At 40.3% G+C, this 26,743-nt stretch overlaps 1 protein-coding gene across 1 annotated transcript in view; it reads right to left on the bottom strand.

Annotated features, from left to right (window-relative positions):
* Window positions 1-26,743, bottom strand: part of LOC149302283 (lisH domain-containing protein ARMC9-like) — a 45,454-nt gene that overhangs the window by 13,324 nt on the left and 5,387 nt on the right. Inside the window, exons 6-13 of the mRNA XM_089482627.1 lie at window positions 25,069-25,093; window positions 21,860-22,017; window positions 20,210-20,308; window positions 8,923-8,957; window positions 7,641-7,752; window positions 5,732-5,824; window positions 5,488-5,578; window positions 424-547 (exon numbers count right to left, since the gene is read on the bottom strand). Coding sequence (XP_089338753.1) covers window positions 424-547; window positions 5,488-5,578; window positions 5,732-5,824; window positions 7,641-7,752; window positions 8,923-8,957; window positions 20,210-20,308; window positions 21,860-22,017; window positions 25,069-25,093 — 737 coding nt within the window. The remainder of the gene's footprint in view (window positions 1-423; window positions 548-5,487; window positions 5,579-5,731; window positions 5,825-7,640; window positions 7,753-8,922; window positions 8,958-20,209; window positions 20,309-21,859; window positions 22,018-25,068; window positions 25,094-26,743) is intronic.

The raw sequence follows: 26,743 nt of genomic DNA on the forward strand, positions 1-26,743 counted from the left end.
GCGGCTACTAGGCTGGTTTCTATAGCTTTAATTAAATATCAATTCTATTTGCTAACAGTTTGACCAGTACAGGGAGTCATCACGTTGAGAGAAGAGAGCCAAGTCCCACACCTTTATTAGATTGTGTAACAATGTACTGCAATTCATAATACTGAGCTTAAAAAGTAAGCTGTTAAAGCAAACATTTAGACATAGGACAAACATCCATATAAAGCGAATAGTTATATATAGATATATATAGATATATATAAAATGGCTTATCTCGCTATTATGTCACGGATTCTTTGGTGTGTGGACATAGCTCGGCAAAGAAGAATTTGAAAATAAAACACACTAATCAAACAAACAAATCACAAAGCTATATCTAGTTTCTGTTGAAATAAATGTATTCACGGTTATGAGCGGTTATAGGGTGCGTCCTACCTGAGGCTAAGTTTTTGTAGAGCACCCAGAACATTCTCTCTTGAGACTGAATCCTTTTCTTCTGACTTCAGTGTTTCCTCAAGGGTATGAAGCAGGCGAGGATTCTGGGAGAGATAAACCCGGCCTAAAGAAGCATAAAGTAGAATTAGAAAGAGAAAGTTGCTAATTCTTCTTTAAGAATATGTTGATAAGTCAAATGTTACGCAACAGTGTATCCCACTGTCCACATTGTTTCTCGACTGCTTTACTAGATGTGGCTTTACCAGGTATTAGTAAGCAGTCTGAGTTTCAAATAATGTATTTTAATTGATAATCTGATCATCTCAGTCATTTGACCTGCATTGCATGAGCTTATCGGTTTAGCAAATGCCCAGTCATGTATTTACAACTCCATTACATATGACTATTATTAATAGCTCCCCATTAAACATTAATGAATACGCCACACCAGGGAAAGAACTGTAAAGTACATAATGTAGTTGCTGTATAGTTTTGATGACGTACAGTTTGAGAAATAGTTGTGTTTACTTTGGTGTGAGTTTGAGTTAGTTAAGAGTTGATATCAGAACTATGCGCTCTCTCTACAGAGATTGGCAACAGTGAGAGCCCTACATTGCATTGGTAATAAATATTCATACCCAAACATTGATGACACTGCAAGACCATTTTTTTTAAAGCAGAATCATGACAAATTTGACTTGGATTTGCTTTTACATCTACCTACAAGTATACTCTATTGAGAAGATAATGGGTCTTGCACCAGCCTCAATATTGTTGAGGCAAGTGGTATTCAGACTTGTGTGCAGTTGGCTCCTGATTTCAGGATACTGATGAAAAGGCCTATTTTGGGGTTTTTTTTGTTAAATCAAATGTCCTGTCGGAATAAGAGTGTCAGTAGCTACTGTGGCTGAACATGGTGAACCAAGTCACTAGGTTCCAAAGTATGGGAATATAGGATATACAAGGAATACTGCAGTTTAAAGTTGGACATATATCAATACATATAATAAAATATACACACTAGTTGAAAACTGGATTGCGGATGCTAGTAAAATATAATGAGGTAGCATTATGATTTGGTATTTTATCTGTGTTAGTATGATTTGCTTCCGTTTATCATCTATACTTGCTTTCTCTATGACTGATTGTATATATAAGTTATGAAACAACGTAACATATCTACTTAGATGAATTCAAACCAGTAGAATTGTACTTTGATGAGTGTAAACAACTCGAGAGAAATATGAAGAATGGATATCATGCCTTTTGTTTACGATCAACATGAAATTCGTTAATACAACGATTAATTTTACACATGTTTAATAAACTGTTACATGTATATGTATGTTTAATGGACGTATATATGCATATATAACACGGTTGATTTGAGTTTATGTAGGCTTAATGAATTTACATACATAATATTCATTCAAAAAACCACTGGCAGATGGTTTCCTTGCTGGTCTGCTATGTGCGTGCCACTAAGTGGGTGACGTAATGAGGCCACTTCCTTAATAATTTTGAATTCTTTGGAATACAGGGAGCAGTGGCGTCGCTACAGGGGGGCAAGGGGGGGCAATTGCCCCCCCTAGGTTAATCTTTGCCCCCCCTGTTGCCCCCCTGCTAAATTTGGATCCCGTCTTTCTTTCTTTTTTTTTATTTATTTTTAAACGCCGAGGAGAGAGAGGGTGCGGCCCGAGTAAGATCGGCAGCCAAGGCAACCGATCTTACGTGGGCCGCACCTCGAGCCCGGCTACTTACCTGTGGGAGGGTCTTCTGTACTGCAAAGAGGAAGCGGAACCTAGCAGAGTTCACGTGACATCACATGACTCTGCTCCAGTCCCGCTTCCTCTGTGCTTTACCAGAGAACGCAGAGGGAGGCCGCGCCCTCTGCTGAAGTCTGTGAGCGGCATCAAGGAGCTGCAGTGCAGGTAAGGGGGTGGGGAGGGAGTTTGAATGAGAATGTATGATTGAGGGAATGAATCTGAATGAAGTGTGTGATAGCATGGATGTGTAAGTGCTGGAACCTAGGCATGATGGGACTGTGATTGCTGTTAGCAATCACACTCCTATCATGCCAAGTCAGCCAGTACATGCTGAAACCTAGCTAGCTGCCCCCCTTGTCTATGGATGCTGCCAGCAGTATGGGGTCTGCACATCACTTACAGCCATCCTGTACCAGCATGTACTGGCTGACTTGGCATGATAGGAGTGTGATTGCTAACAGCAATCACAGTCCCATCATCCCTAGGTTTCAGCATTTACTGGTTGGATGTGTAAGTGCTGGAACCTAGGCATGATGGGACTTTGATTGCTGTTAGCAATCAAACTCCTATCATGCCAAGTCAGCCAGTACATGCTGAAACCTAGCTAGCTGCCCCCCTTGTCTATGGATGCTGCCAGCAGTATGGGGTCTGCACATCACTTACAGCCATCCTGTACCAGCATGTACTGGCTGACTTGGCATGATATGAGTGTGATTGCTAACAGCAATCACAGTCCCATCATGCCCAGGTTTCAGCATTTACTGGTTGGATGTGTAAGTGCTGGAACCTAGGCATGATGGGACTTTGATTGCTGTTAGCAATCACACTCCTATCATGCCAAGTCAGCCAGTACATGCTAAAACCTAGCTAGCTGCCCCCCTTGTGTATTGATGCTGCCAGCAGTATGGGGTCTGCACATCACTTACAGCCACCCTGTACCAGCATGTACTGGCTGACCTGGCATGATAGGAGTGTGATTGCTAACAGCAATCACAGTCCCATCATGCCTAGGTACCAGCATTTACTGGTTGCCTGGGTATGATAGGAGTGTGATTGCTGTGTGGGCAGTGTGGACGGCAGGGCCGGCTTTGGGGTGCGCAACCTGTGATCTATGCATGTAATTTAGGGGGTTTTAAATATACCTTTTAATGCCGTGTTTTTATGTGAATTCCAATTGATCTTTACCTGCAAAGCTGGGTTTTTGCGTTATTCTGTAGATCCATATCTATATATTTCCATACATTATTTATGTATACCTGCAAATACAGTGTTTGTATGTCTTATTCAGTTGATTAATACCTGCAATGCTGTTTCCATGTATTTATTTGATCTATACCTGCAATGCTACGTTTTATATACTACTGTATACCTGCAAATACAGGATTTGTATGTCTGATTCTGTTTATTTGATATATATCTTCAGTGCTGAGATCACAGGTGAATTTCATTTGATCTATCCATGCAAAGCTTCGTTTGTGTGTTAATGTGTTGATCTATACCTGCTATCGGCAACTGGGGCTAATATTAATATATATGGGCAGCAGGGGCAAAAACACTAAGGGGGGTATAAACGACAATGCAGTGTGAAAAATCCATCCTGATGCAGACGTCTGTGACGTGGATTGTGTCCTGCTGTTTGTGTGTTTTTGGTTATCAGTGTAGCAGAGCCTGTCCTCGGGTGTGTGTGTATAGGTGTTGGTGTGGCAGAGCCTGTCCTGGTGTGTGTTTAGTTGTCAGCGTGGCAGAGCCTGTCCTAGGGTGTGTGTTTGGGTGTCAGTGTGTCAGAGCCTGTCTGTGTGTGTGTGTGTTTGGATGTGGGTGTGGAAGAGCCTGCCCTGATGTGTGTGTTCAGTTGTCAGTGTGGCAGAGCCTGTCCTGGTGTGTGTGGGTGTCTGTGTGGCAGAGCCTGTCCTGGTGTGTGTGTTTGGATGTGGCAAAGCCTGTCCTGATGTGTGTGGGTGTCTGTGTGGCAGAGCCTGTCCTGGTGTGTGTGTGTTTTTGGATGTGGGTGTGGCAGAGCCTGTCCTGATGTGTGTGGGTGTCTGTGTGGCAGAGCCTGTCCTGGTGTGTGTGTGTATGTTTGGTTGTCGGTGTCGCAGAGCCTGTCCTGGTATGTGTGTGTCTGAGTGTTGGTGTGACAGAGCCTGTGTTGGTGTGTGTGTCTGAGTGTTGGTGTGACAGAGCCTGTGTTGGTGTGTGTGTCTGGGTGTCAGTGTGTCAGAGCCTGTCCTGGTGTGTGTGTGTGTTTGGATGTGGGTGTGGCAGAGCCTGTCCTGATGTGTGTGTGTGTGTGTTTTTGGTTGTCGGTGTGGCAGAGCCTGTCTTGGTGTGTGTGTCTGGGTGTCGGTGTGGCAGAGCCTGTCCTGGTGTGTGTGTCTGGGTGTTGGTGTGACAGAGCCTGTCCTGGTGTGTGTGTCTGGGTGTTGGTGTGACAGAGCCTGTGTTGGTGTGTGTGTTTGGTCATCTGTTCCTGGCACTTAACTTACAGTAGGAATTATTTAATTTATATTTATCCAGAGATAAAATGCCCTCCTGAAGTTGTAGTGACTTCAGGGGACAAAACGTTCAAGGCCCTGAAATCATTTAGTGGAAAAGTTATTTATTGTGTTATAATATTTATTTCAAGGATTAGTTGCACTCAATTGTGGCTTCAGGCTTCCCATGTTGAATGATCAAGTATTATTTTAGCCCAATAACAAAAGTATAATTCCATAGCACATTATTTTTGGAAATTATGAATGCCCCCCCAGTTTGAATGTGATATCTTGTGTGCCCCCCCTATATATTGTTTCTAGAGTCGCCACTGACAGGGAGTTATATAAACTTCAAAAAGGCTTTAGTTAGATAGATCAAACCCTTGAGGAAAACCATTAATGAGAACGGTACCAAAATGTTTGGGGGGGCCTTGCATTGGATTTCATAATACATTGCAGCAAGCACATAAGTATATTTCTTACGGCGGCGTGCAGCTCACATATTCATTGTATATGCCGGTATGTGTAGGCAAACATCGCTTGTACTGTATGAGGTTTGCACCCTATTAACCTATAGTGCCTTGAGCTTTCGACATATGTGCATATGTGAGTGCCCTATTGTTTCCCATCACTAACACCATGTATCTTATTGGTTACAAGTGCCCTTTGGGATTGTTTCTGTTTCACAAGAAAATTGTTAAAATGTTAGAGGTTTTAGACTTGATGTATAATAATGTAAAGATTGCAATAGGAACAATACCAGGAAAAGACATGGGGGAAAATGGTCTGTTCTTATAAGGAGATCTTATCTCTCTTGCACTTACCTTCAGACAAAGATGCAAATGCATTGATCAGACGCGCTGTATATTGCCTGACGACCTCATTACTAGAATGGAGAAGTTTCAGAACGTTTCTCTTTAAAAGACAAACAAAGAGAAAAGTGGTGAAACAAAATAGCAGGATAACATCAAAATAAAACATAGAGAAAAACAACGAGAATAGGACTGGTGCTTTTATTTGTTCTGTCCTTTATATCACAAATTACCCCAAAGAACAACGTTTCCTCACCTGCTCATTATTATGACAGGCCAGTAGGTCATTGCTAATATAAGCCTGAAGAACAGTGTCTCTTTGCTCTCCAGGTTGGGAACGTGTAAAGCGCTGAGGTAGAAGAAACAAAAAATTATGATTCAAATGGGATCTGAGAACTAATTACAGTGCAATTTGGTATTGCTATATTTAGGAAAAAAATCAATATACACAATTTCCAAAACAGAAAAATTAAATGACATTGAAAGGGGGCAATAAACCAGACTCACTAGTGCTTATAGAACATTTAAAGCTTTTGTAGGCAGACTGGTTCATACTGTATTGTTAGTGCTATAACATTGTATTTGTATTTAGGTTTACCCAGATTTATAAATGTTTCAATGCTTCCACACAGAGTAGTATAATAAAGCAGCAACGCAGGACCTTACATTACTGGAGCAAGACAGAGATAAAGATACAGACAGACAAATATATCAGAAAAACCACCTTGTTTACGTGCAGAATATGTCAGGAAGCACCGATATGTCTATATGATTGTAATGGCTTGAACGATTCACATACCACTGAAACAAGATCATTTCCCAAATGGCTGAGCAGGAAAGTGGTTTTAGATACCGTACAACCACAAATCACTGTGTGATTCTGGTTGTTTTTGGAAACAAGAACAGAAAAGGCCTCACAGTTATAGGAGCTGGAATTAATACCACAAAAATATTACTATAACAAAGAAATTTAATTTGTATTGAACCATTAAAATCAGCTTATTAATACCCCATATATATATATACTGATAACAGGTTTTTCTGTACCTTGGAATAAATTTATTTTTGAAGTTTGAAAAAGTGTAGAGTGTTAATAAGTTGATCCCTCTCATTTGAGTGTTGACTATTTGTATAAACATTATTCCTAAATGATTTCTCCACTTTGTTTTTTCTGGTTTGGTTACCCCCAATTTTAATAGTTCAATAAAAATGACATTTTATTTGTTATAGTAATATTCACATATACCAATAAGTTGTCCATATTGAAACATGTCATTACTAAAAAGTCTCTTCTTGTTCTTACCATGCATGATTTTTTATTTTTTTTTAAAGTGGAAAAGATCTTTTACAATCAGAAAATACTAGTTTACCTGTTTCAAGATGGGATTGCAAAATGGTTATATTGGGTTTCATTATGGCAGTCCCCTGGTTTCCAATTCCATCAATACAAGTTTGTGCTGAGAGACAGACTCATTAGATAAAATAGATCACATCGCTCCGATCCCACTAACAATGATGTATTAGCTTGGTTGTTGTCTACATGCGCATTAAGCTTCACAATCTAATCTTCAGACCCAGCAGTAGTGGGGTAACCAATAGTATAAAGGGTTATTGACTATAGTTTCCCAGAAACCATTTCCTTTTCTGAACCCAATTATCAACTAAAAGTCAAAGGTATTCTATGTAGTCATACTGCCTTTCACATACCCTCAAGGATGAAAGACTACCCCCTCACCTTTGGTGTCATTGCCTCCATAGCTCAAAACAATGACAAACACTGTGTAGACAATTTACCAATTGGATTGTTACATTCCATTGCTGCAGCGAATCACACACACCCAACACATCTTGAGAAATAGACATTTTTTACTTGCCACTAAAATATTTTCTCCACCTTACTAGAACTTCCTTGTGCCTGTGTATTCTACCCTGGTTATGTCATACCAAGTGTACTAAGAAATCTCCAGGTGCTTACAAAAAAAGATGGCATTTTATTTAACAAAGTGAGGAACCATGAAAATGTTATGAAACCATATACAGGGGAAGAGAAATTAAAAACTGATCAAAAAGAACAAATGGACCATGTAATGATCAACAGAAAGGGTCATATAAAGCACTGGTCTGAAAATAGGAAGGATAAAGGTAAGGGAGGATGAGCACCTTACCCAACGCAAGGCTTGAAGGATAAAGGCTTTCAGACGATCATTTCCAAACACCAGGTCTTTCTTCAGCTTCTCATAATCCAACGAAGGTAATAGAGGAATCTCCTGCAGTTTACTGAACCACAAAGAAAAGAAATGAGAATAAAGAGAAAAGAGATAAATGAGAATAAAGAACAAAGCTTATATTCCAATGTAAGCATAAAGAAAAGTTTGCAAAAAACATTTTTATACGTAATATCGTTTGCATAATTCTAATGTTTTATAATAAGAGCATGGTTAGCTAAGTTGGTTAGCTATGGCTAAATGTCAATTTAAAACAACAAGGTAGATGAAAAAACCAAAAAGTAACTGATGGATCTTACTTAGATAACTAAGACAATTAACGAAACTACAACACAACTAATATATTATTATCATCATTATTATCCCCATAGCTGAAACAGGGATGTTTCCTGAAAACAATGCTTCTATTTCAGTGGGGGAAAAAACAAATTGCATTTTTGCCTAAAAGTCATGGATCTGAAGTTAAATCCATACTATTTGGCCTTTTACATATTCATTAAGGGTATCTTAAGTAGGCTTATACTTTGGTCCTACATCTAGTAGGCCTAAGAGGGCAGGTCCAGGGTGGGCGTCAGTAGGGATTTCCCACGCTGCTGGTGGCATGCTGGACACAATGCCGGTATTATCCATGCTGCCGGAAATACGTGAAGCAAGTACAGGTGGCTGCATGCTGGATTTGATCCTCTGCCCTCGGGTCGCTGCCCTATGTTAGGCGGAACCCCTCATATAATTATAAATTGTCTCCACAATGGAACGAAGCCTGTATCAACAGCAGAAAAGCTCTGTTTGAGTAGCAGGCAGCAATTAAGGCACATAAAATAATAACCATGTTTCAGTCTATTAACTTTACTTTGGTTGTATTGTTCAGCAGGTCCTAGGTCTGCATGCCTTTGTAGTGATGCATTTCATTTGTTTGCTTTTAGCTCCATTCTTTTTTTGTAATGGAAAATTATTTTTGGATAGGAACTAGAATTAAGCACAATTTATTTCCTGACAGCTCTCTGGTAAAATAAGTAGCCATCAAACCACATGAATGATCATTACAATTTTTATTTTTTTTTCCTAAATAGCAAACTAATTGAAATAACTTGCAACAAAAGAGTAAAGTGATATGAAATAGGTGTGGAAATTAGGTGCAGTAATCTACAGTTAAATGCATTCCTTAGCATTTTATTTCTCCTTATCTCACTCAGCCGGTATGATAAATTCTTTATAAACGTACATGGGTGCTATAGACGCTCTGAGCATGGAAGAGGCCTGCAAAATAAGAGAAAAGTGGGAACATAATTAAAACATTTACTAGTTAACCATTACAGTAAAATATATCAGCAACGCACGGGAGTGATAGGCTTACAGAACATCTGACTGTGGTTAGCAAGCGTGGATGAGCATGAACACAAAAGCTCACATTGTTACCATGCAAGTACAGGCCAATTTTTAGGTTTATATGGGTAGGAATTCAGCATTAAAATAGACACCATTTCCTTACAGAGAAAACAAGTAAAGCATACTAGTGATAAGTGCCAGTCATCTCCAATACAGGCTCTTCAACTTAAAGCTAATAACCCAGAAACCCAGTGAATTTAGCAAAAAATGGCTTCTGGTGATATGCTCTCTTCCAGTTGGAGGATTGGGGAGACGGTATGCCCGGAAGATCCACTATTTTGCCCGGAGATAACCTCCAGGGAACTTCTGCAAAAATGGTGGAGCCTCTGGTGACATCCTCTCCTAGACTGGAGGGTGTGACGGGAAGCGCCGCCCATCTTGGGGAAAGATCATTGGGAGGTTATGTCGGCGGAGATGCGCACAAACAAAAGAGACAGAAGAGAGAAGAACAAGATGATGGACAGGATGCTAGAGAAGAAGCGGAGCTGTGAGACACAGAAGCGGAAGCAGTCGGTGGAGAAGTAGGGAGACATTCAGGGAGTGCGAGAGAGCGAGTGAGAGTGACTGTGGGTGTCGGCCAACAAATTTAATTTCCAAATTTAAAAAGCACCCCGTTTTTCACCCAAAACTAATGGTCATGAAACGGACTGCTCTTCACTCACTTTGCATTTTGTCAAATGACAAAAATAAACTATTAACTTGTCTATTTTGAAAGAACATTTTTTTCCACACTTGTTTAAAACCTATATGTAAGTTACTTTGAGAAATGACCATAAATATTTAATCAGCTGCTTTAATAGTATATACAGTATATTATAAAATTATGGTGATTTACATAAAATGTATAATTATGGCAAAACTGTGTATTTTAAACTGTTTATTTTATTTTTAGATTTTATTTTTAGATTCAGCAGGGTCCTCCTCACCTAATGTTTCTGTGAAATTGTTATGTTATATACTACTTGTTATGTCCTGTCTACCCACTGTACAGCGCTACCGAATAAGACAGCGCTATATAAAACAATAAATAATAATAATAAACAGAACACTATTAATGTAGCCTTGTCATATGGTTTAACTGGAAAGGAGTGTGCTATAGGGTTTGTGACCATAAACCACCATGTAAATCAAGACTAAATCCTAGATTGGAGTCACAATGTAACTCTGCATTTGTTGGAACACTTCCTTAAAAGAAATACACCTTGATTCCTAAATAAATTAATTTTGTGATAAAGCAAAACAAAGAAAACAAAAAACGTGACCTTAATTTAAAGCCAGAGAAGAATTTCTAATAATGACAGATTAAAAAGATCATTTTATTTGGCGTTATATTTGTTTGCTTTGTTCTTATAAGAAAGATAACTTCCGACTTTAGAATGTGTTAGAAACTTGATTTAAGAAACTCATCCTGAAAGTTAATCTTTAAGCAGGATGTGTAAGACAGACACACCTATACGCAATACTTTGTCAATAAGAGCGGAATTAGTCTTATCTTAATGTTAGTTCTTGTCGACTTTAAATATACCGGCTGTTGCACAAGATTCCAAAAGAGTAACAATTGCGATATTATAAACAGCATCATTTATATAGCTGTCATCCAAAATGTTTCATGATATTGTAATCCAAAACGCTTGGGGTCACATTAAAAAAACGAGGAAGACAAACACTTTCCTATTATGTCTCAACAAATGAATCAAATTAATCAACTGACTAATTAATCCAAGTCACGAACCGAGCAATCTATTCGTCATCAGTGTATATTGCTTATGTTTTAGTCCTGCCGCTAAAACACACGTTTATTTCATATTTATTACATTCATTTAATACACATTTTCGGTCATCAATTTTACCCGGAGTGACTATAACTGGAAATTTGGTTTTCTCGTTAGTTTACATATCTCATCTAGAAGACAAATAGATAAGATATAACAGCGAAGAGAAGCTTTAAAAAAAGCCATGTGGAAGTGAAGGGAAGCCAGGATGGCAAAAACAAGTCGGAAAGCTGGAAGTGAATGGATGGTAACGAGACAAGAAAGAGAAAGACAGAAAAGGATGTAATGGAGAAAGAGATTGTGGGGGTATTAGGGAAGGAGAACGTAAAGGGTAAAAGTGCGTTGGGGGAGCACATAAAAATCTCCACAATCATTTTCAGACTAATATGGTATGCCTTGTGAACGATGGGCTTCAATGCCTTTTTCAAACTAAAATCATATTTTGATCTGTTTGTAGGCTTCTGATAAAGCGTTTTGCTACATATCCACTAGATTGATATTGATAAATATTTAGAAATATTAAAGTAACAACATGTTAATTGCTCAGTCTTATCTTTCCTAACTAGTTTTCGTATTTAGATAAATGACCGCCCTGTTAAGGTCCATTTAAAATGGAGTAGCTGTGTTTGCTACCAATTTATTTACTTAGAAATTTATTTACTAGGCTATTTGGTTATAATCTTCGGTATTAAATGAAATGTCCTTATTGGACGTTTAACACATATACCGATGAAATAAAGGTCCCGACTACCGGAAGTGCTGTACTCCCGGCTACGGTGAGTTTTAGGTCGTGGTAAAATAATAGGAACGAGCGATACCTGGTTATTGCGCAATCTGAAGCAATAGTGATAGACTGTTTATGAAAGAAGAACACGGTTAAAGTACGTTTCCCCAGAGAGTTAAATAGGAGAAGGAAGGGAGGTGAATTCATCAGCTTCTAAGTATTAAAGCAAAGGGTAAAGGGGCATAAATGGCCACATTAGCTCCTATTACTTGGTGGTTTTATGTTAAGGGTGGGGTGAGTGTACATAAAATAAATGTTAGTGGAATGCTTTTGTATCAGTAATTGTTGAATTACTGCCAAACATAAACTGGGCAGGTGAACTGGTTAGTAAAGGCAGTATCGAATTTAGTGAATAATCACATGTGACCCAAAGACTGGTTATATTGTCTTGAATTGAACATTAAACAAAGATTTGTATGGTGCGATTCAGAAAGTGGTTTTGGCTTTTATGGTTTTCAGGTATCACCGTGTAATTAGCTTTTGACTACAAGGTATGAAAAAGATATTTAGCTGAGGGGCCTATCCCAACTTACATCATTGCCAAATAGGACAGAAGTTAGGGGCAAAGCTTGACCATGGTTAGCTGGCCTAAACAAAACCTGGTCATATACATAAGATTTTAGGTCCACGGAAGTCTGGTGATCAACATTCACTGTCAAGTAGTATAAGTAAGAGGATATTTGATGTTAATAGCAACTATTTCTATTCACTGATTGGCTGTTTCATGAAGCCATATCTGGTACAAATTACGGACAATTAATTAATGGCATTCTTTGATGCTGGTGCTTTACAGGCATATGACTTCCTCTTTATATATATGTCTGAATTTCATGACTCAGTTTATAACATTGGTATTTATAAAATATTAATCATACTGAAATAGTTGAAGACATAAACAGAATAGTTTATTTAAAAAAAAAAAAAAAAAAAAAGGAACGAGTTTCATTTAATTATCCAATTGCTCATCACAAGTATAACCGCACAATCAGGTTCTGCTTGGGGCTGTTACAATTTGTAAATTCGCCTAACAGTCACTAACAAAGTCATTACCTTTCACGTGCAGGCCCATAAACAGTGTATTTGAAGGAAAATGTCACCACTGCTTTAAGAATCAGGGTTATCCGGGGAATTTGATGGTCGTGGAAAAAGGTAGCAGGACTTGTTGATTTAAGTTATCTCCTATACCTCACCCTAACAAAAGGCTGTCTAAACCAGTCAATCATCTTAATTGGGAGGATTATTAATGTGCGTAATTCGAACAGGAAATTAAGGCGACTGCTCCCATGGTAAATACATGAGGTGGGTTTCTAACACACAGAATATTTGAATGTGTCAATTCTATTATGTCGATTTACTTATTAAATTGTAAAATACAGGATTTGCCAAGTGGCAGATTCTCTCTAATTATTACCATGAACACCTATGCTTATGTGTAATTGTTAGAAAAATGCTTATGTTATCGTAAATATTATTGCTGACAAAGACATAAGAAAGCAGGGAATGTCTAGTCTATGATATATGCACGACTTCACGCCAACACGTCTACTCTATGTTGTTCTATATATATGTGGGTCAAGTCTAGGCCATTCTTAATTATGCAGTTTAAAGAGGCGTAACCTGCTTGAAAAGTAACCAATCATAATGATGCATGCTATTAGAAGTAGATAAGGGGTTATATAAACCATGTAATTCAAACATGTAATCAGACAACGCTTCGACTTTTGTGTGTTGTGTGCCTTGTCTCGATTATGCGCATAATCTAAAATAAAGGAAATTTGACCATTAATTCAACCAACATTAATCCTCTCGACAATACGGATAAACGAGTCCAGTAAAGCCCTAAGACAAGCTGTCATATCACCGGCTGTAAAAAAAACGCCAAACTTATAATATGCTTTAAGCATAAAGAGAACACGACATAAAAGAGCGGAGATCAGTGCTGGTCTCCTATGTCCTGGTACAGAGGATCACGCGGCCGGACGCTAATATCCTTTCTGTGAGTGGAATGCGCTGCCCGCAGGCAACAGCCGGGGAACAGAGACAAGCCGGCCCGAGTTTAGCTTCATCTGGGATGCAGGACTATGGCACAAGAAGAATCAATTGGTTTTAATAACAAAGACAATTCCGCAACCCAGCTAACCCTTGGCATATTAGTACTACTCTAACACTAACCTTACTGGTGGATAAAACAAGAATTAAATTAGAACGAATTCTACACAGATTGAGTATAATGAATATTATAAAGGAATAGTCCCTCACAATACTTAGTGTGTCTGATTTGAACGTGTCAGGATAATGACAGGCGACTAAAGGTTATTTCTCAGCACAGCATTGCTTGGCTCTCAAACTTCACACACTTCTGGAAGAAATGTTGCAGAACTACCCATTTAAAAACATCTTGCCTACATTAGATTGACACAACTAATACTAGGGCTGAAAGTAAAACTGCAGTTCAATGTTCACTAAGGGTTGATGGGAAATTAAAGTGTGACATCAGAGGTGGATAATATAAATCTGAATTAAATCAACTTGAATCAAGTTTTTTTCTGTTGGATTGAATTATGAATCCATGTCACACGTGACAGCTCCCCTTTAATGAGAAATTAAGGACTTAAAACAAATTTACTGTATATTGAAAGGAGTTATTTTTCTCCTCTGAAGCCTGATGTGCTTAAAAGGACACTCCAGCTATAATATTTACTTTAATGCATATGCTAGCTGCATGGTCCCTTTTGCAAATACATGGTGGGGGATTCTGCAGAATCCCTCCATGTGTATTTGCCCTTTCCCCTGTCCCTTAGCCAACTGCTATGCAGAATATGTGTTCAGCCAAACAGGTGGAAGACAAGCCACGTGGACTAAGCTCCCAGTCCTCCCAACTCAAGCCAGTAAACCACAGATATTTCCATTCCTCCGTGGCCAAAGAGGGGCGTTGGAGCTTTCCTGGGGACTGCAGGGAAGCTTTGGAAGCCCATCGTTTTTAGTGGAAACCAAAACTGACAAAACTGTGCTCAACAGTACAAAAATGGCCCATGTAAGAAAAGAATAAGTAGCTAATTACAGCCCCAGCCTTGGCACAATAAAAAAAATCCTACCCTTTCAGCCAAACCGTTAGCCCAGGAGAAGTGAGGAGTAAAAAATGGCACCCACGGGTGAAGGCAAGATTTCACATGTATTTTTACACAAACATCAGCAGTGGATTGAGATAAGTGTTAAAAATTAAGGCAATTTTGGCAATGTATGTATTTACATAGATCCTTCCTACCCCCACCCTTCTGGTGTAAAAGTATTTATCAGCTGGTCCATTGAAGTATGCTTTTACTTTACTTTTTCATAGTGTCAAGGTCACTACATCTCTATAATCTAATACACTGATGTATTTCTATACTTTATGTATATTAATTTCAATACAATAAATGCTGAGTGTGACTCTTACATTTTAATAATGCAGTAGATGGGTGTGTTGCTGTGTACCTCAATGTGCATGCATACAGAAAAAAAGACATGCAAACACATAACATACAAGCAATCATGAATAAAGATATTAATATACAGTGTACATACAGCATATCCCACTTAGAGACGATGGCTTTAAGACAGGGGTATTTCAGGACGGGCATTGAATGCATATAATTAAATGCCATTGCACTGTGGAGGCTAGAGGAGAAGCCATAGCAAGACGGGATGCAGCAGGCAATGGATGCAGTAAAATAACTGCCACTTACATCTTCCTCGAGACACGGGCTCACATAGTAACATCCCTGCACCAGAAACAGTCAAATCATACATTAACAAAAAACCCACGAGAGATAGACAGAATAAAAGTATGCAAGGCACAGAAAATGGTGAGAAAAAATAAGCATACTTAATTACCCTTGTTGCTCATGGTAGCATTTTTAGTGTATCAACCCTACCCAAAAAAACATTTTAGGAAAAATTGTGTACAACACATTTCCAATGCCCACAGGTAATACTGAAAACAATAGGGAATACATTGAAAGATTCCATATATACTGAGAGGGAATGGGCCATCAGCAAGTACCTTCCACTGTTCAGATTTCCACAGGAGGTTACTTGGTCAAGAGTCCCAAGTTAATCAGTGGGATCTGAATAATCACAATATGTGCTCACGTCCTGAAATGATCACGTCATAATTGTGCAAATGTCCTCTATTGGTATGCAGGAGGTGACCCCAAACTTCTAGCGCAGGAGATCATACTATGGCCCGTTGAGCCATGGACTCCACCAGACCACTGAAGGTGCGCTGCGGGAACACCCCACAAGACGCTCTGACCAGTTGTCTAGCCATCACAATTTGGCCCTCGTCAAAGTTGCTCAGATCCTTTCACTTGCCCATTCTTCCTGCTTCTTACATATCAACTTTGAGGATGAAATGTTCACATTCTACCTAATATATCCCACCCACTGACAGGCGACATGATAACAAGATTATCAGTGTTACTCACTTCACCTGTCAGTGGTCATAATGTTATGGCTGATGGGGGGTGTATAGTTTGGGGTCACTTAGAAGTTTCCTTGTTTTTTTATAAAGAAAAGCAAATTGTGTCCTTTAAATGAACATGAAATGGATCAGGAATACAATGTAGAAGTTTTTATTTGTTGTTAATGACTATTGTAGCTGAAAACAATTGATTTTTAATGGCATTCCTTTATAGGCTACAGGCCCTAAATCGGCAACCATCACTTCTGCGTTCCAATGGCAAGTTGTGTTAGCCAATCCAAGTTTATGTTTAAAAGGCTAATGGATTATTAGAAAACCCTTCTAACACACGCAGAAATGTACTTGTTTTCATGCAAACAGCTAAGGGACCCCAGACTTTGGACAGTAGTGTATATATACAGTATATATATATATATATATATATATACACACACACCGTATTTTAGCCTGTTGGAGGGCATTATTAATTTCAGCTGAAATTACTGTAACGTTTTAAAGAAAATCCTGTTTTGTAAATATGCATCACAGAGACTGATTTGTGTACTACTACTTTCATGTTTGTATTCTGATTTAATCATTTAGTCTTTTATAAGTATAGTCGAACAAATATGCTGAATGACTTCTAGCCTGTGTATGCCACAATGAAAATGTATAAAAATGCTAATCTTTAGTTTTTAATCCAGGGCTGGATACAATCTGTCTGCCACGGCAAGTGGAAAAAGTCATCAGCACACAAGGCACGTGGCCATTTACCAATAGCAGAGTATTTGAAGCAGTGATATGAACTCCACAGGGTCACCATCACAGAAGTGTTGTATGAAGTGTTATAAGTACTTCTTGGTGGCACTTACTGCCACCGGGGGCTATTCCCGGTATAAGCATTTGTAATTTCTTTAGATATGAACCACCTCAAAATAATGTTCTCTTATTTCCAAAATGACTGGAAATCTTACATTACTGAGAAAAACTCACGCAACATAAAGCATTATCACCCACACCAGCCGACCGTAGTCCAGATGTGACAGTTCACACAGCAGGCTTTGTCTGTTTTACAAAGACAATTTGCATATTGTGGGCCCTGTAAAACAATTTCGGTTTAACACATATAGCAAATAGTCCCTGTAAGATTCTGAATATTGGTGGCTTAAAAAAAAAAAGCATGCTTCCTTTCTCCATCCGTAATATAACAATTTAATTACATAGGCTAAATGTGGTACAAAGCAGTGTCTTTGTTCATGTAGATTGCTATAAGGACATCAAGCACCATGTGCTACTAATTTACAAATTCAACTATTTCCTTATCATCTTACATGCTGTAGAGGCAAGGACCAGACTTCATGCTCCATCACGATGCATTGCTTATCCCTGTTAACTTTTTCTCCATGTACGAAATCACTATATAATAGGTGCCCCTACCATTCTACCGCTTACATATTTGGTGCCTTTTAAAGCTCTGTACACCTTTGGCAGTTAAATGGTTACAATGTTAAAAAGGAGCATATCATTATCCATTATTTACACATGTCCTTAGTATATAGTTCCCAGCAGTGAAAGCACTTGTGCCTTTGTAGCATATGACTACAGTTTAGCTGTTATTAAGAAGGTAGCTTTACACTATAATTACTAGGAGAGACTGCGCATGCATTTGTACCAATGACGTCAGTACTGGGCATCTCATTTTGGGAGAGGCTCTACATAGGGGGAATAAGGACAAAAGTAATGTCTAAATAGAAGAAATACACAGATGATCAATGGCTTCTTGCTGAAGTGTAATGCTTCATTATTAAGCAGCAGACAGGTGCAGTGATCTTTGTGTAACACACATAACCCTAACTGGGAAAACACACTACTTTATAATAAAGGAAAGTTATAGGCCCTTCCCTTATGAAAGTACAATCTGTGATGTTTACAGAAAAAAAAACCCACAAAGGAGACTACAAAAGGATATTTTACTGCGATCATATAAAAAAAATAAAAATATTTAAGTATCTGGTCTCCAAATAACCCTGGGGCACTACTGAAATATGCATGTGACCATGCTCTATTACACAATTTTTACAGCTTTCATTATGTGCCTCTTAACTTAAAGAGACTTCCCACATTTTCCAAAAGCAGCTTGGACTGCTTTCTAAGGGTTACCGGTATTGCCGGGAATTGCCTGCTTGCATACAGTGACCTAGTCTGGGAGGTTTTCACCTTGATTGATTGAGGGGATTACAACAAGATCCTCTCTACTGTTTATGAGCAGAAAGAAGCATTTCTCGTTGCAGAAGCGGTGAGAGAACCCTGCTTGGATGTCATCCGTTCTCCACTGACCCCACCAGCCCCTTTTTTCAACAGCTAGTTTTTATTTTTTGAATTGCAAGAGCCAATAAAAAATAGCTGTGTTCTCTACCAAGATCATCTAAAATGATTTAATTTCTTTAAGGCCCTCTAAAACAGACATATCAGAAAGTATCAATCTGGCAAGGTTACAGTTTCTTCAGAAGCAAAGTATCTATTAGTGATATTTTGTTTAAATTATGTAAATTCTTGTGATCTGAAAACCTCCTTTAAAATGTATAAAGATGGGTGCCTTTGACCTGTATAGTAGCAAATCTTGACTTATTTCATCATAATTGATCATAAACAATTTTTCCTCTTGATGACTTGTGGCTTCACTATTGGAACAGAAACACAAACAAATGAAATACCGTATTTTTCGCTCCATAAGACGCAGTTTTTTTCCTCCCAAAGTAGGATGAAAAATCAGCCGCGTCTTATGGAGCGAAGATGCAGGCAGGGAGGGGGGGGGGGCAACGATATACCGTATTGGCTCGAATATAGGCCGCACTTTTTTCCCCCACTTTAAGACTTTAAAGTGGGGGTGCGGCCTATATTCGGGGTCTAGCGCAGGCAGGCAGCGGGGTTAGGATACAGATCCCCCGCAGCGGTGCAGGGGACCTGCATCCTACTCCCCGATACGCTCAGACAGCCTCCCCTGCCAGCACTTCCCACGGGGGGGGGGTGCCGGCACGGGAGGTTGTCTAAGCGCATCGTGCGGATGCGTTTTACCTCTGCACCCCCCGCGGACTTACCAGAGCAGACTCCCGGGTGTCTTGCGGGGTCGGCGGGGGACGTCTACGCAATACAACTTCCGGTGCCGGATGTGCCGCACCGGAAGTTGTATTGCGTAGATGTCCCCCGCCGGCCCCGCAAGACACCCGGGAGTCTGCTCCGGTAAGTTGGGGAGGGGGGGGGCAGAGGGGGACAGTGGCAGCGTATCTCGGGGAGGGAGGACAGTGGTAGCATATCTCGGGGAGGGAGGACAGTGGCAGCGTATCTCGGGGAGGGAGGACAGTGGCAGCGTATCTCGGGGAGGGAGGACAGTGGTAGCATATCTCGGGGGGCGGGGGGGGGCAGAGTGGCAGTATGTTTTTTGGTGCTTTTTTAAAGAAAAAAACTTTTTCTTTAAAAAAGCACCAAACTTTTAGGGTGCGGCCTATATACGGGGGCGGCCTATATCCGAGCCAATACGGTACTCACCAAAAGTGTCCCGGACAGTCTCTGTCTCGCTTCGCCGTCCAGGGGAAGTCTTCATCTGGAGACCGCCGCCTCTGTCGCCGCCTCTCCTCTTCTCTGGTCCGTTGCGACGGCTAAGGGCGGACTGGATGGAGAGGACGGGGGGATTTGACGCAAGCGCCGTGTCACGTATGGCGCCGGCGCATGCGCAGTACGGCGCTTGTAGTCCAACTACACTTCCCATCATGTCTGACCAGCTTTTTTCTGTGCAGGCATGACGGGAGGATGATGTCCTTTTTTTATAGCCCATTTTTTAGCTCAAAATATTTTTTCCTTTTTTTTCTCCTCTAAAATCTAGGTGCGTCTTATCAGCAGGTGCGTCTTATAGAGCGAAAAATACGGTAAGTCCCAAACGTGTGCTGCACACAGCAAGGTACCGCAGCACATGATGGAAATCATAATAAAGAATAAAAAGTAACACATTCTGTACAGCACACAACTGGCCGACCTGCACAATGTATCAATGCTTTACTTGAGCGATACATTTATATTTTAACCTATACAGGGCATTCATGCGATTGTGTGTTCCGCTTTGTGGACTTACGGTTCCTGGCCTGGTGAAGTCAATGCTGTTGGTTGCACTCTGCCTCATCTGGCTATTGAACAGACGCACACAGACATTCTGCAGGTACTCTGGCGTGATCTGAAAACACAGAGCCCACATCAACTTTGTATGAAAACATTATTACAAATGTTACAACACAATAGCTTAGAGATACCAACATATGTCAGAGGATGTACAGAAGTTTGCTGCACACATTAGAAGACTGAAATACTATGCAGTTTACAAAACTCCGGATACATGCAGAGGAGGCATGCGACACGTGAGATATACATGTTGGTAAATGCAGCTGCAGGTTTAGAACAAAAGGGGTTCCTGCCCCAGGCCCAAGATGCTCCTTACCAAACTCCCTTACATTGAGGTCTCCACAAGTCTCAGTAAATTGACGTGCATGAGATGACCAGAACGAGAGAGAGCAGGACCCCTGTATTGCACTTCTTAAGGCCAAGGGGTATACAACAAAAAAATGTTAAAAGCACCAAGTATAAGTCACATCAGAGTTTACAAGTGAAAGAACATATTGAAAAGCACATAGGAATATTAACAATGCTTGAATCTATATATTCAATATATATAGAATGTGGCACATCGTGTTTCTGTATTAGCACCATGAATAACTGCTGCTAAACAGGTTGACCATACTCGGCACAAAATCAGACGTTTCTCAGGTCTGCCATCTGCTGGCTGAATTTGTGTACTTCATTATTATTATTCATTATACTTTTTTATATATCCATTCTCATACATTGCATTGCCACCTGCTGGGCACCGACTCGTCTAATCCAACTTGAATATGCATTTCATTTTGGACATGGCTATATTTAGGAGTTTTAGGAGTTTTTTTCCACGTCTTTTGGCCATTTTTTTATATCTATGTCCAGGCTCCTGCTTCGTGAACCATGTATCGATTGGTTCATTTTATTCAGTTTTTTGTTTTTTTTTATGTTATTGAGACTGGTCTGCAGGCACTTGATGGTATATAGACATGATAGTTATTTAGTTATTTAGTTCCCACATGCTTTCCTTTGTCATCGGTCTGAGGGTTTTATTTTGCCTGCTTTAAGTCAGCTAGTAGACTGTTTTACTTTCTGTACTTTAGCTACACTTTATTATATTTTTTATTATATTTTTATATTCTATGACTACAATAACAGTTTTGTTTTAGTATATCATCAGCGCAGTCAGACATACCTGTTACTACTGTTTGCTCACAATAGATCAGCTGGTTACATGCTGGAATACCCCCCTCCCAGTGCATGTTACCATGGTAGCAAGCTGCCTTTAATGTGTTTCATTTTACTTTGGAAGCTGCTGATCAGTCTAAACCAATCGGCAACGTTTTCTTCTGTACATATGATTACTTCTACCTGGAGTAGGCCAGCCTCCGCTACCTTACAGAGACATTTTACCGCGATCATGAGTAGTGATCCCGGAGAGAGTACCCCAGAGCGCAACAAAATATGTGGTACATACTTGGCACTCTAGTCTTTTTTGTGCCGGTTATGTACTGCATTGGCACCAGCAACTCTAAGGTTAAAATTATTCAACATCAAACTTGCTGTATACTGCAGGAGAATGACATGACCATCCTGACACAGATCTAAACAGCAATCCTTTAATAAAGTTCATTACCAGCTTTCCATTTATCGTAGCCTCGAGGGAATCCACAAGCTCAGCAGTAACGCCTATGAGATTGTGGTAGTCGGCCTGCATCTTGTTGAAACGTTTCATGTAGGTGATGGTCCTGCGCTCAGACTCCATCAGTTGCTGCTGTAAATGCTGATGTGACTCTGAAAAAAGTTTAAGCATATAACGGTCAGCAAGGGACACTTTAGGCACATACTATTTATTTGACTTTATATGGATTAATGCAGATAAGGGTTTCATTCAGAGACTGAAGTCTTTGGCCTTTCTATGCCCTTTTCTAAGCTTACTTACTATGTAGGTGAACTAAATCCAGAATCCCAGATATTTGAAAGGAGTCTCACTTAAAATATCGGTTCCCTGGTTTACCTCAAGTTGGCACTATTAGCCTTCATTCTAACAGCAACCTATGGTGTATACTTTTCTAAATGTATTCAAGCGATAATAAACAATAAGGCATCTCCCAGACACCCTCTCCCCTAACGTGTCTCCATCTCCCAGGCACCCTCTCCCCTAACGTGCCTCCATCTCCCAGGCACCCTCTCCCCTAATGTGTCTCCATCTCCCCTAACGTGCCTCCATCTCCCCTAACGTGTCTCCATCTCCCCTAACGTGCCTCCATCTCCCCTAACGTGCCTCCATCTCCCCTAACGTGTCTCCATCTCCCCTAACGTGTCTCCATCTCCCCTAACGTGTCTCCATCTCCCAGGCACCCTCTCCCCTAACGTGTCTCCATCTCCCAGGCACCCTCTCCTCTAACGTGTCTCCATCTCCCAGGCACCCTCTCCCCTAACGTGTCTCCATCTCCCAGGCACCCTCTCCCCTAACGTGTCTCCATCTCCCAGGCACCCTTTCCCCTAACGTGTCTCCATCTCCCAGGCACCCTCTCCTCTAACGTGTCTCCATCTCCCAGGCACCCTCTCCCCCAACGTGTCTCCATCTCCCAGGCACCCTCTCCCCTAACGTGTCTCCATCTCCCAGGCACCCTCTCCCCTAACGTGTCTCCATCTCCCCTAACGTGCCGCCATCTCCCAGGCACCCTCTCCCCTAACGTGTCTCCATCTCCCAGGCACCCTTTCCCCTAACGTGTCTCCATCTCCCAGGCACCCTCTCCTCTAACGTGTCTCCATCTCCCAGGCACCCTCTCCCCCAACGTGTCTCCATCTCCCAGGCACCCTCTCCCCTAACGTGTCTCCATCTCCCAGGCACCCTTTCCCCTAACGTGTCTCCATCTCCCAGGCACCCTCTCCCCTAACGTGTCTCCATCTCCCAGGCACCCTCTCCTCTAACGTGTCTCCATCTCCCAGGCACCCTCTCCTCTAACGTGTCTCCATCTCCCAGGCACCCTCTCCCCTAACGTGTCTCCATCTCCCAGGCACCCTCTCCCCTAACGTGTCTCCATCTCCCAGGCACCCTGTCCCCTAACGTGTCTCCATCTCCCAGGCACCCTCTCCTCTAACGTGCCTCCATCTCCCAGGCACCCTCTCCCCTAACGTGTCTCCATCTCCCAGGCACCCTCTCCCCTAACGTGCCTCCATCTCCCAGGCACCCTCTCCTCTAACGTGTTTCCATCTCCCAGGCACCCTCTCCCCTAACGTGTCTCCATCTCCCAGGCACCCTCTCCCCTAACGTGTCTCCATCTCCCAGGCACCCTCTCCCCTAACGTGCCTCCATCTCCCAGGCACCCTCTCCTCTAACGTGTCTCCATCTCCCAGGCACCCTCTCCCCTAACGTGCCTCCATCTCCCAGGCACCCTCTCCCCTAATGTGTCTCCATCTCCCCTAACGTGCCTCCATCTCCCCTAACGTGTCTCCATCTCCCAGGCACACTCTTCCCTAATGTGTCCCCATTTCTCTGGCCTATTTAGTTTTTTAATCTGTAAGTAGGATTTGAGAATGTAACATAGCCTCTTTTATCTGAAGCTACTCAAAGGTCAGGCATATTTATTGCTTTTAAATTTGTATTGTATGACACTTTATAATTGCTAGTTGCATCTTTATATCATGTGATATACATCCATTGAGAATTGGTTGCACCATAAGGCATTACTAATGCTTCCGTATAAATCATTGTTATTATTATATTCAACAAAATAGTACATTTTACCAGTGCGAAATGCAAGAAAAATAGCATTTTAGAGACTGTTTAAAATAAGACTGACTTGCCCTAAAAAGGTTTAGACATACGTTTGAAATATGATTTATATAAACAGAACATAAGTTTACATTTTACTTTAAATTTGAAAAATGTATAAACATTTACACCTTGTAGAACATATTTGTGTTTTTATGCAGCAAATCAATAAATCATGCCTATATATGAGCAACAATGCATTATTTTTCCTAGGCATAAGAAACTGTCATTTTCAGCAAGCAACATTTTTAGAGAGTAGAGAGAAGGGTTTTTTTTTCCTTAAATCGCCACATTTTAATTGTTTTTGGATTTTTTTTGTTAAGGCAAACGGGTATACCTTTTAAGTACTCAATGGTGGATTCTTTGGAAAATTACGTGACATTTCACATATACAGTCAGTTACAATTTCCTTGGCTCATAAAAAAGCAAAGTCTGATTAATATCCGCTCTGCCAGAATTTTACAGATTGCTGCGTTCATTAAGCGCTACATATTTTACCCACATAGCAATACGGAGACGAATGAGTATTTACCAGAAGTATGTTTCTGTGATATATTTTATGAACATAAAAACGATTCCTGACATTTATATTTACTAGGACTCCTTAAACAACATGGGCATGTCAAACAAAAAAAAATAATTAGTACTGAATTTGAAAAAGCCAACATTCCCAAAGAATTTCAGAAATTGTAGGGAGAGGCAGGTCAGATTTATATTCTAGATTTTCCTAGCCACTGGTGCCCCCCCTTAAAGAACTGGAAAATATGGTCAAAAGATTCAGCCAAGGCATCTTTTTGTCTTGCGGCCCCATGACACATGACTAGCCCGCCTAATAGGAACACTGGTCCTGTGTTGAAAATTGCAAATAAAGGCATTGGATTGGTCACTTTCTGTTTTCTTTTCATTTCTTACATGGGCTCCATTCTAAATGCATTACATGGACTGGCTGGCCTCTCATCATCTTTTACATGAACAGAGACATCTGTCACAGTTTAGCAGGGTAATGAGTAAAGCCTTAACACTTGGTAGACATAAGACATGCGTAATTATTGCAACAGGCTTACCTCGACTGTTCTGGGTGCTATCTCTCTGTATAATGAAGAAGAGGTTAAGGAAAAGAATGACACACTTAAAGATAACAAATGTAAAAAAAAATGTTATGGCAAAAGTAAAATACAACATATTACATGCAATCTAATAACATAAACGCCGACAGAATGTTCTCATATATGCATTCAACGTGAACTTCCACACTACACAGACTTCAAAGCCCACACGGCTGTCAGAGATTCTTCTATTACGAACATATTAGTTATTGATTTATATAGCACCGCCATATTCCCCAGCACTGTAAAAAAGAATCACTGTATTGAGACATTATAAAAGGGTCAATGGTGAACCCTGTGCATGCTGAAAACATGTGTTTTTAAATCTTGCCAGGTTTGCGTGCCAGAATGAAGTCATTTGGAGACAGGTACTAAGGTTCATTCATAATATGTGTCACATCCAATGCCAATAATCCATAGTTAACTCACACGTCATCACACCTGCTAAGGGCAATGTATTTCCAACCATGGAACATTACGCTTGAAGAAGTACATCTACCCCCTTTCATGTTAGTAACTTGTTTTCATACTAGGATACTGTTTTGATAAACCAGAATCAGTATAAAGTTACAAGAGGAGGCATTGCTCAGTTGCCAACAGAAAAAAATGCAAGTAGTTTAAGTTCCTGATCACTTTTTGCTTGGGTACGACTATAGCAAATAGGTAATGCAAAGGCAACAACAGATGATGAGATCTGCTACTAAAGAGTGTAGTACCCAACGGAGGTAGTCAAATAAATGCTAAAAAAATAAAATAAAAACTAGGAATAATCGTACACATCTTGACAACAAGAGGTTAAAGGGGCTGGTCCTATGGTATATACAAAAGTGGGGTTTCAAATATATGTCTATATTTCTTTAGAAAGATCTGTAAACATCATTACTTTTAATTCTTTATAATGAACTAGAAAATGTAATAGTTGGGTGACAGATCTGCTTTCAGCACATATTTAATGTACACAGAGCACTGACAATACTGGCATTAATACAAGTCACTCTCTCTTTTGCAGGCAATGGGTTACTATGCAGCATACATCCTTCTCTGACATGGTGTGGGTTACTCTCGCCGCTGCACCTTCCACCTCTGAAAACATCTCTTGAGTTAAAGAGGTTAGTGTCTGTGTTCATATCTACTTCTTCCAGGGAAGAGTTGAACCTCTGTGTTGCCGACCCTAGGCAAGGAGAGGTTAACATGTGTGTTGCATGTCTGTCAAGGAAGTAATTAATCAGTGCTCTGTAAATGTTTTGGCGGGGGAGGGTTTCATTACCACTCTCCATGGCAGTAAATGTGCTGCAATCCTCTTGTGGGATGGAATGGATCCATTTGTGTGTTTTCGTTGCAAGTAAACAAGAGTATATGAAATATTTTTTTTCTATAGTGCTTTACACGTATAAAGGACTGCTTCATGAACAGAAGGAGGAGAAACTGAAGAAGAGCTAGAATAGATACAGGGTTTGATGAGGCAGGAGGAATGTATACCACACACACAATCTTTGGGGTAAATGATGGAACCAGCATCTATTAATGGTTTACCCATAAATATTATTACTGTATGGAGTGGACTGTCTTATTAAAACGTAATTCCCCAAGTGTTAATTGAACTATAACACACATACCCTTCTGTCTGTGCTTA

Source organism: Sceloporus occidentalis, unplaced genomic scaffold (genome assembly GCF_023333645.1).
Source record: "Sceloporus occidentalis isolate IW3139 unplaced genomic scaffold, rSceOcc1.0.p SCAF_19, whole genome shotgun sequence".
Taxonomy (NCBI): domain Eukaryota; kingdom Metazoa; phylum Chordata; class Lepidosauria; order Squamata; family Phrynosomatidae; genus Sceloporus; species Sceloporus occidentalis.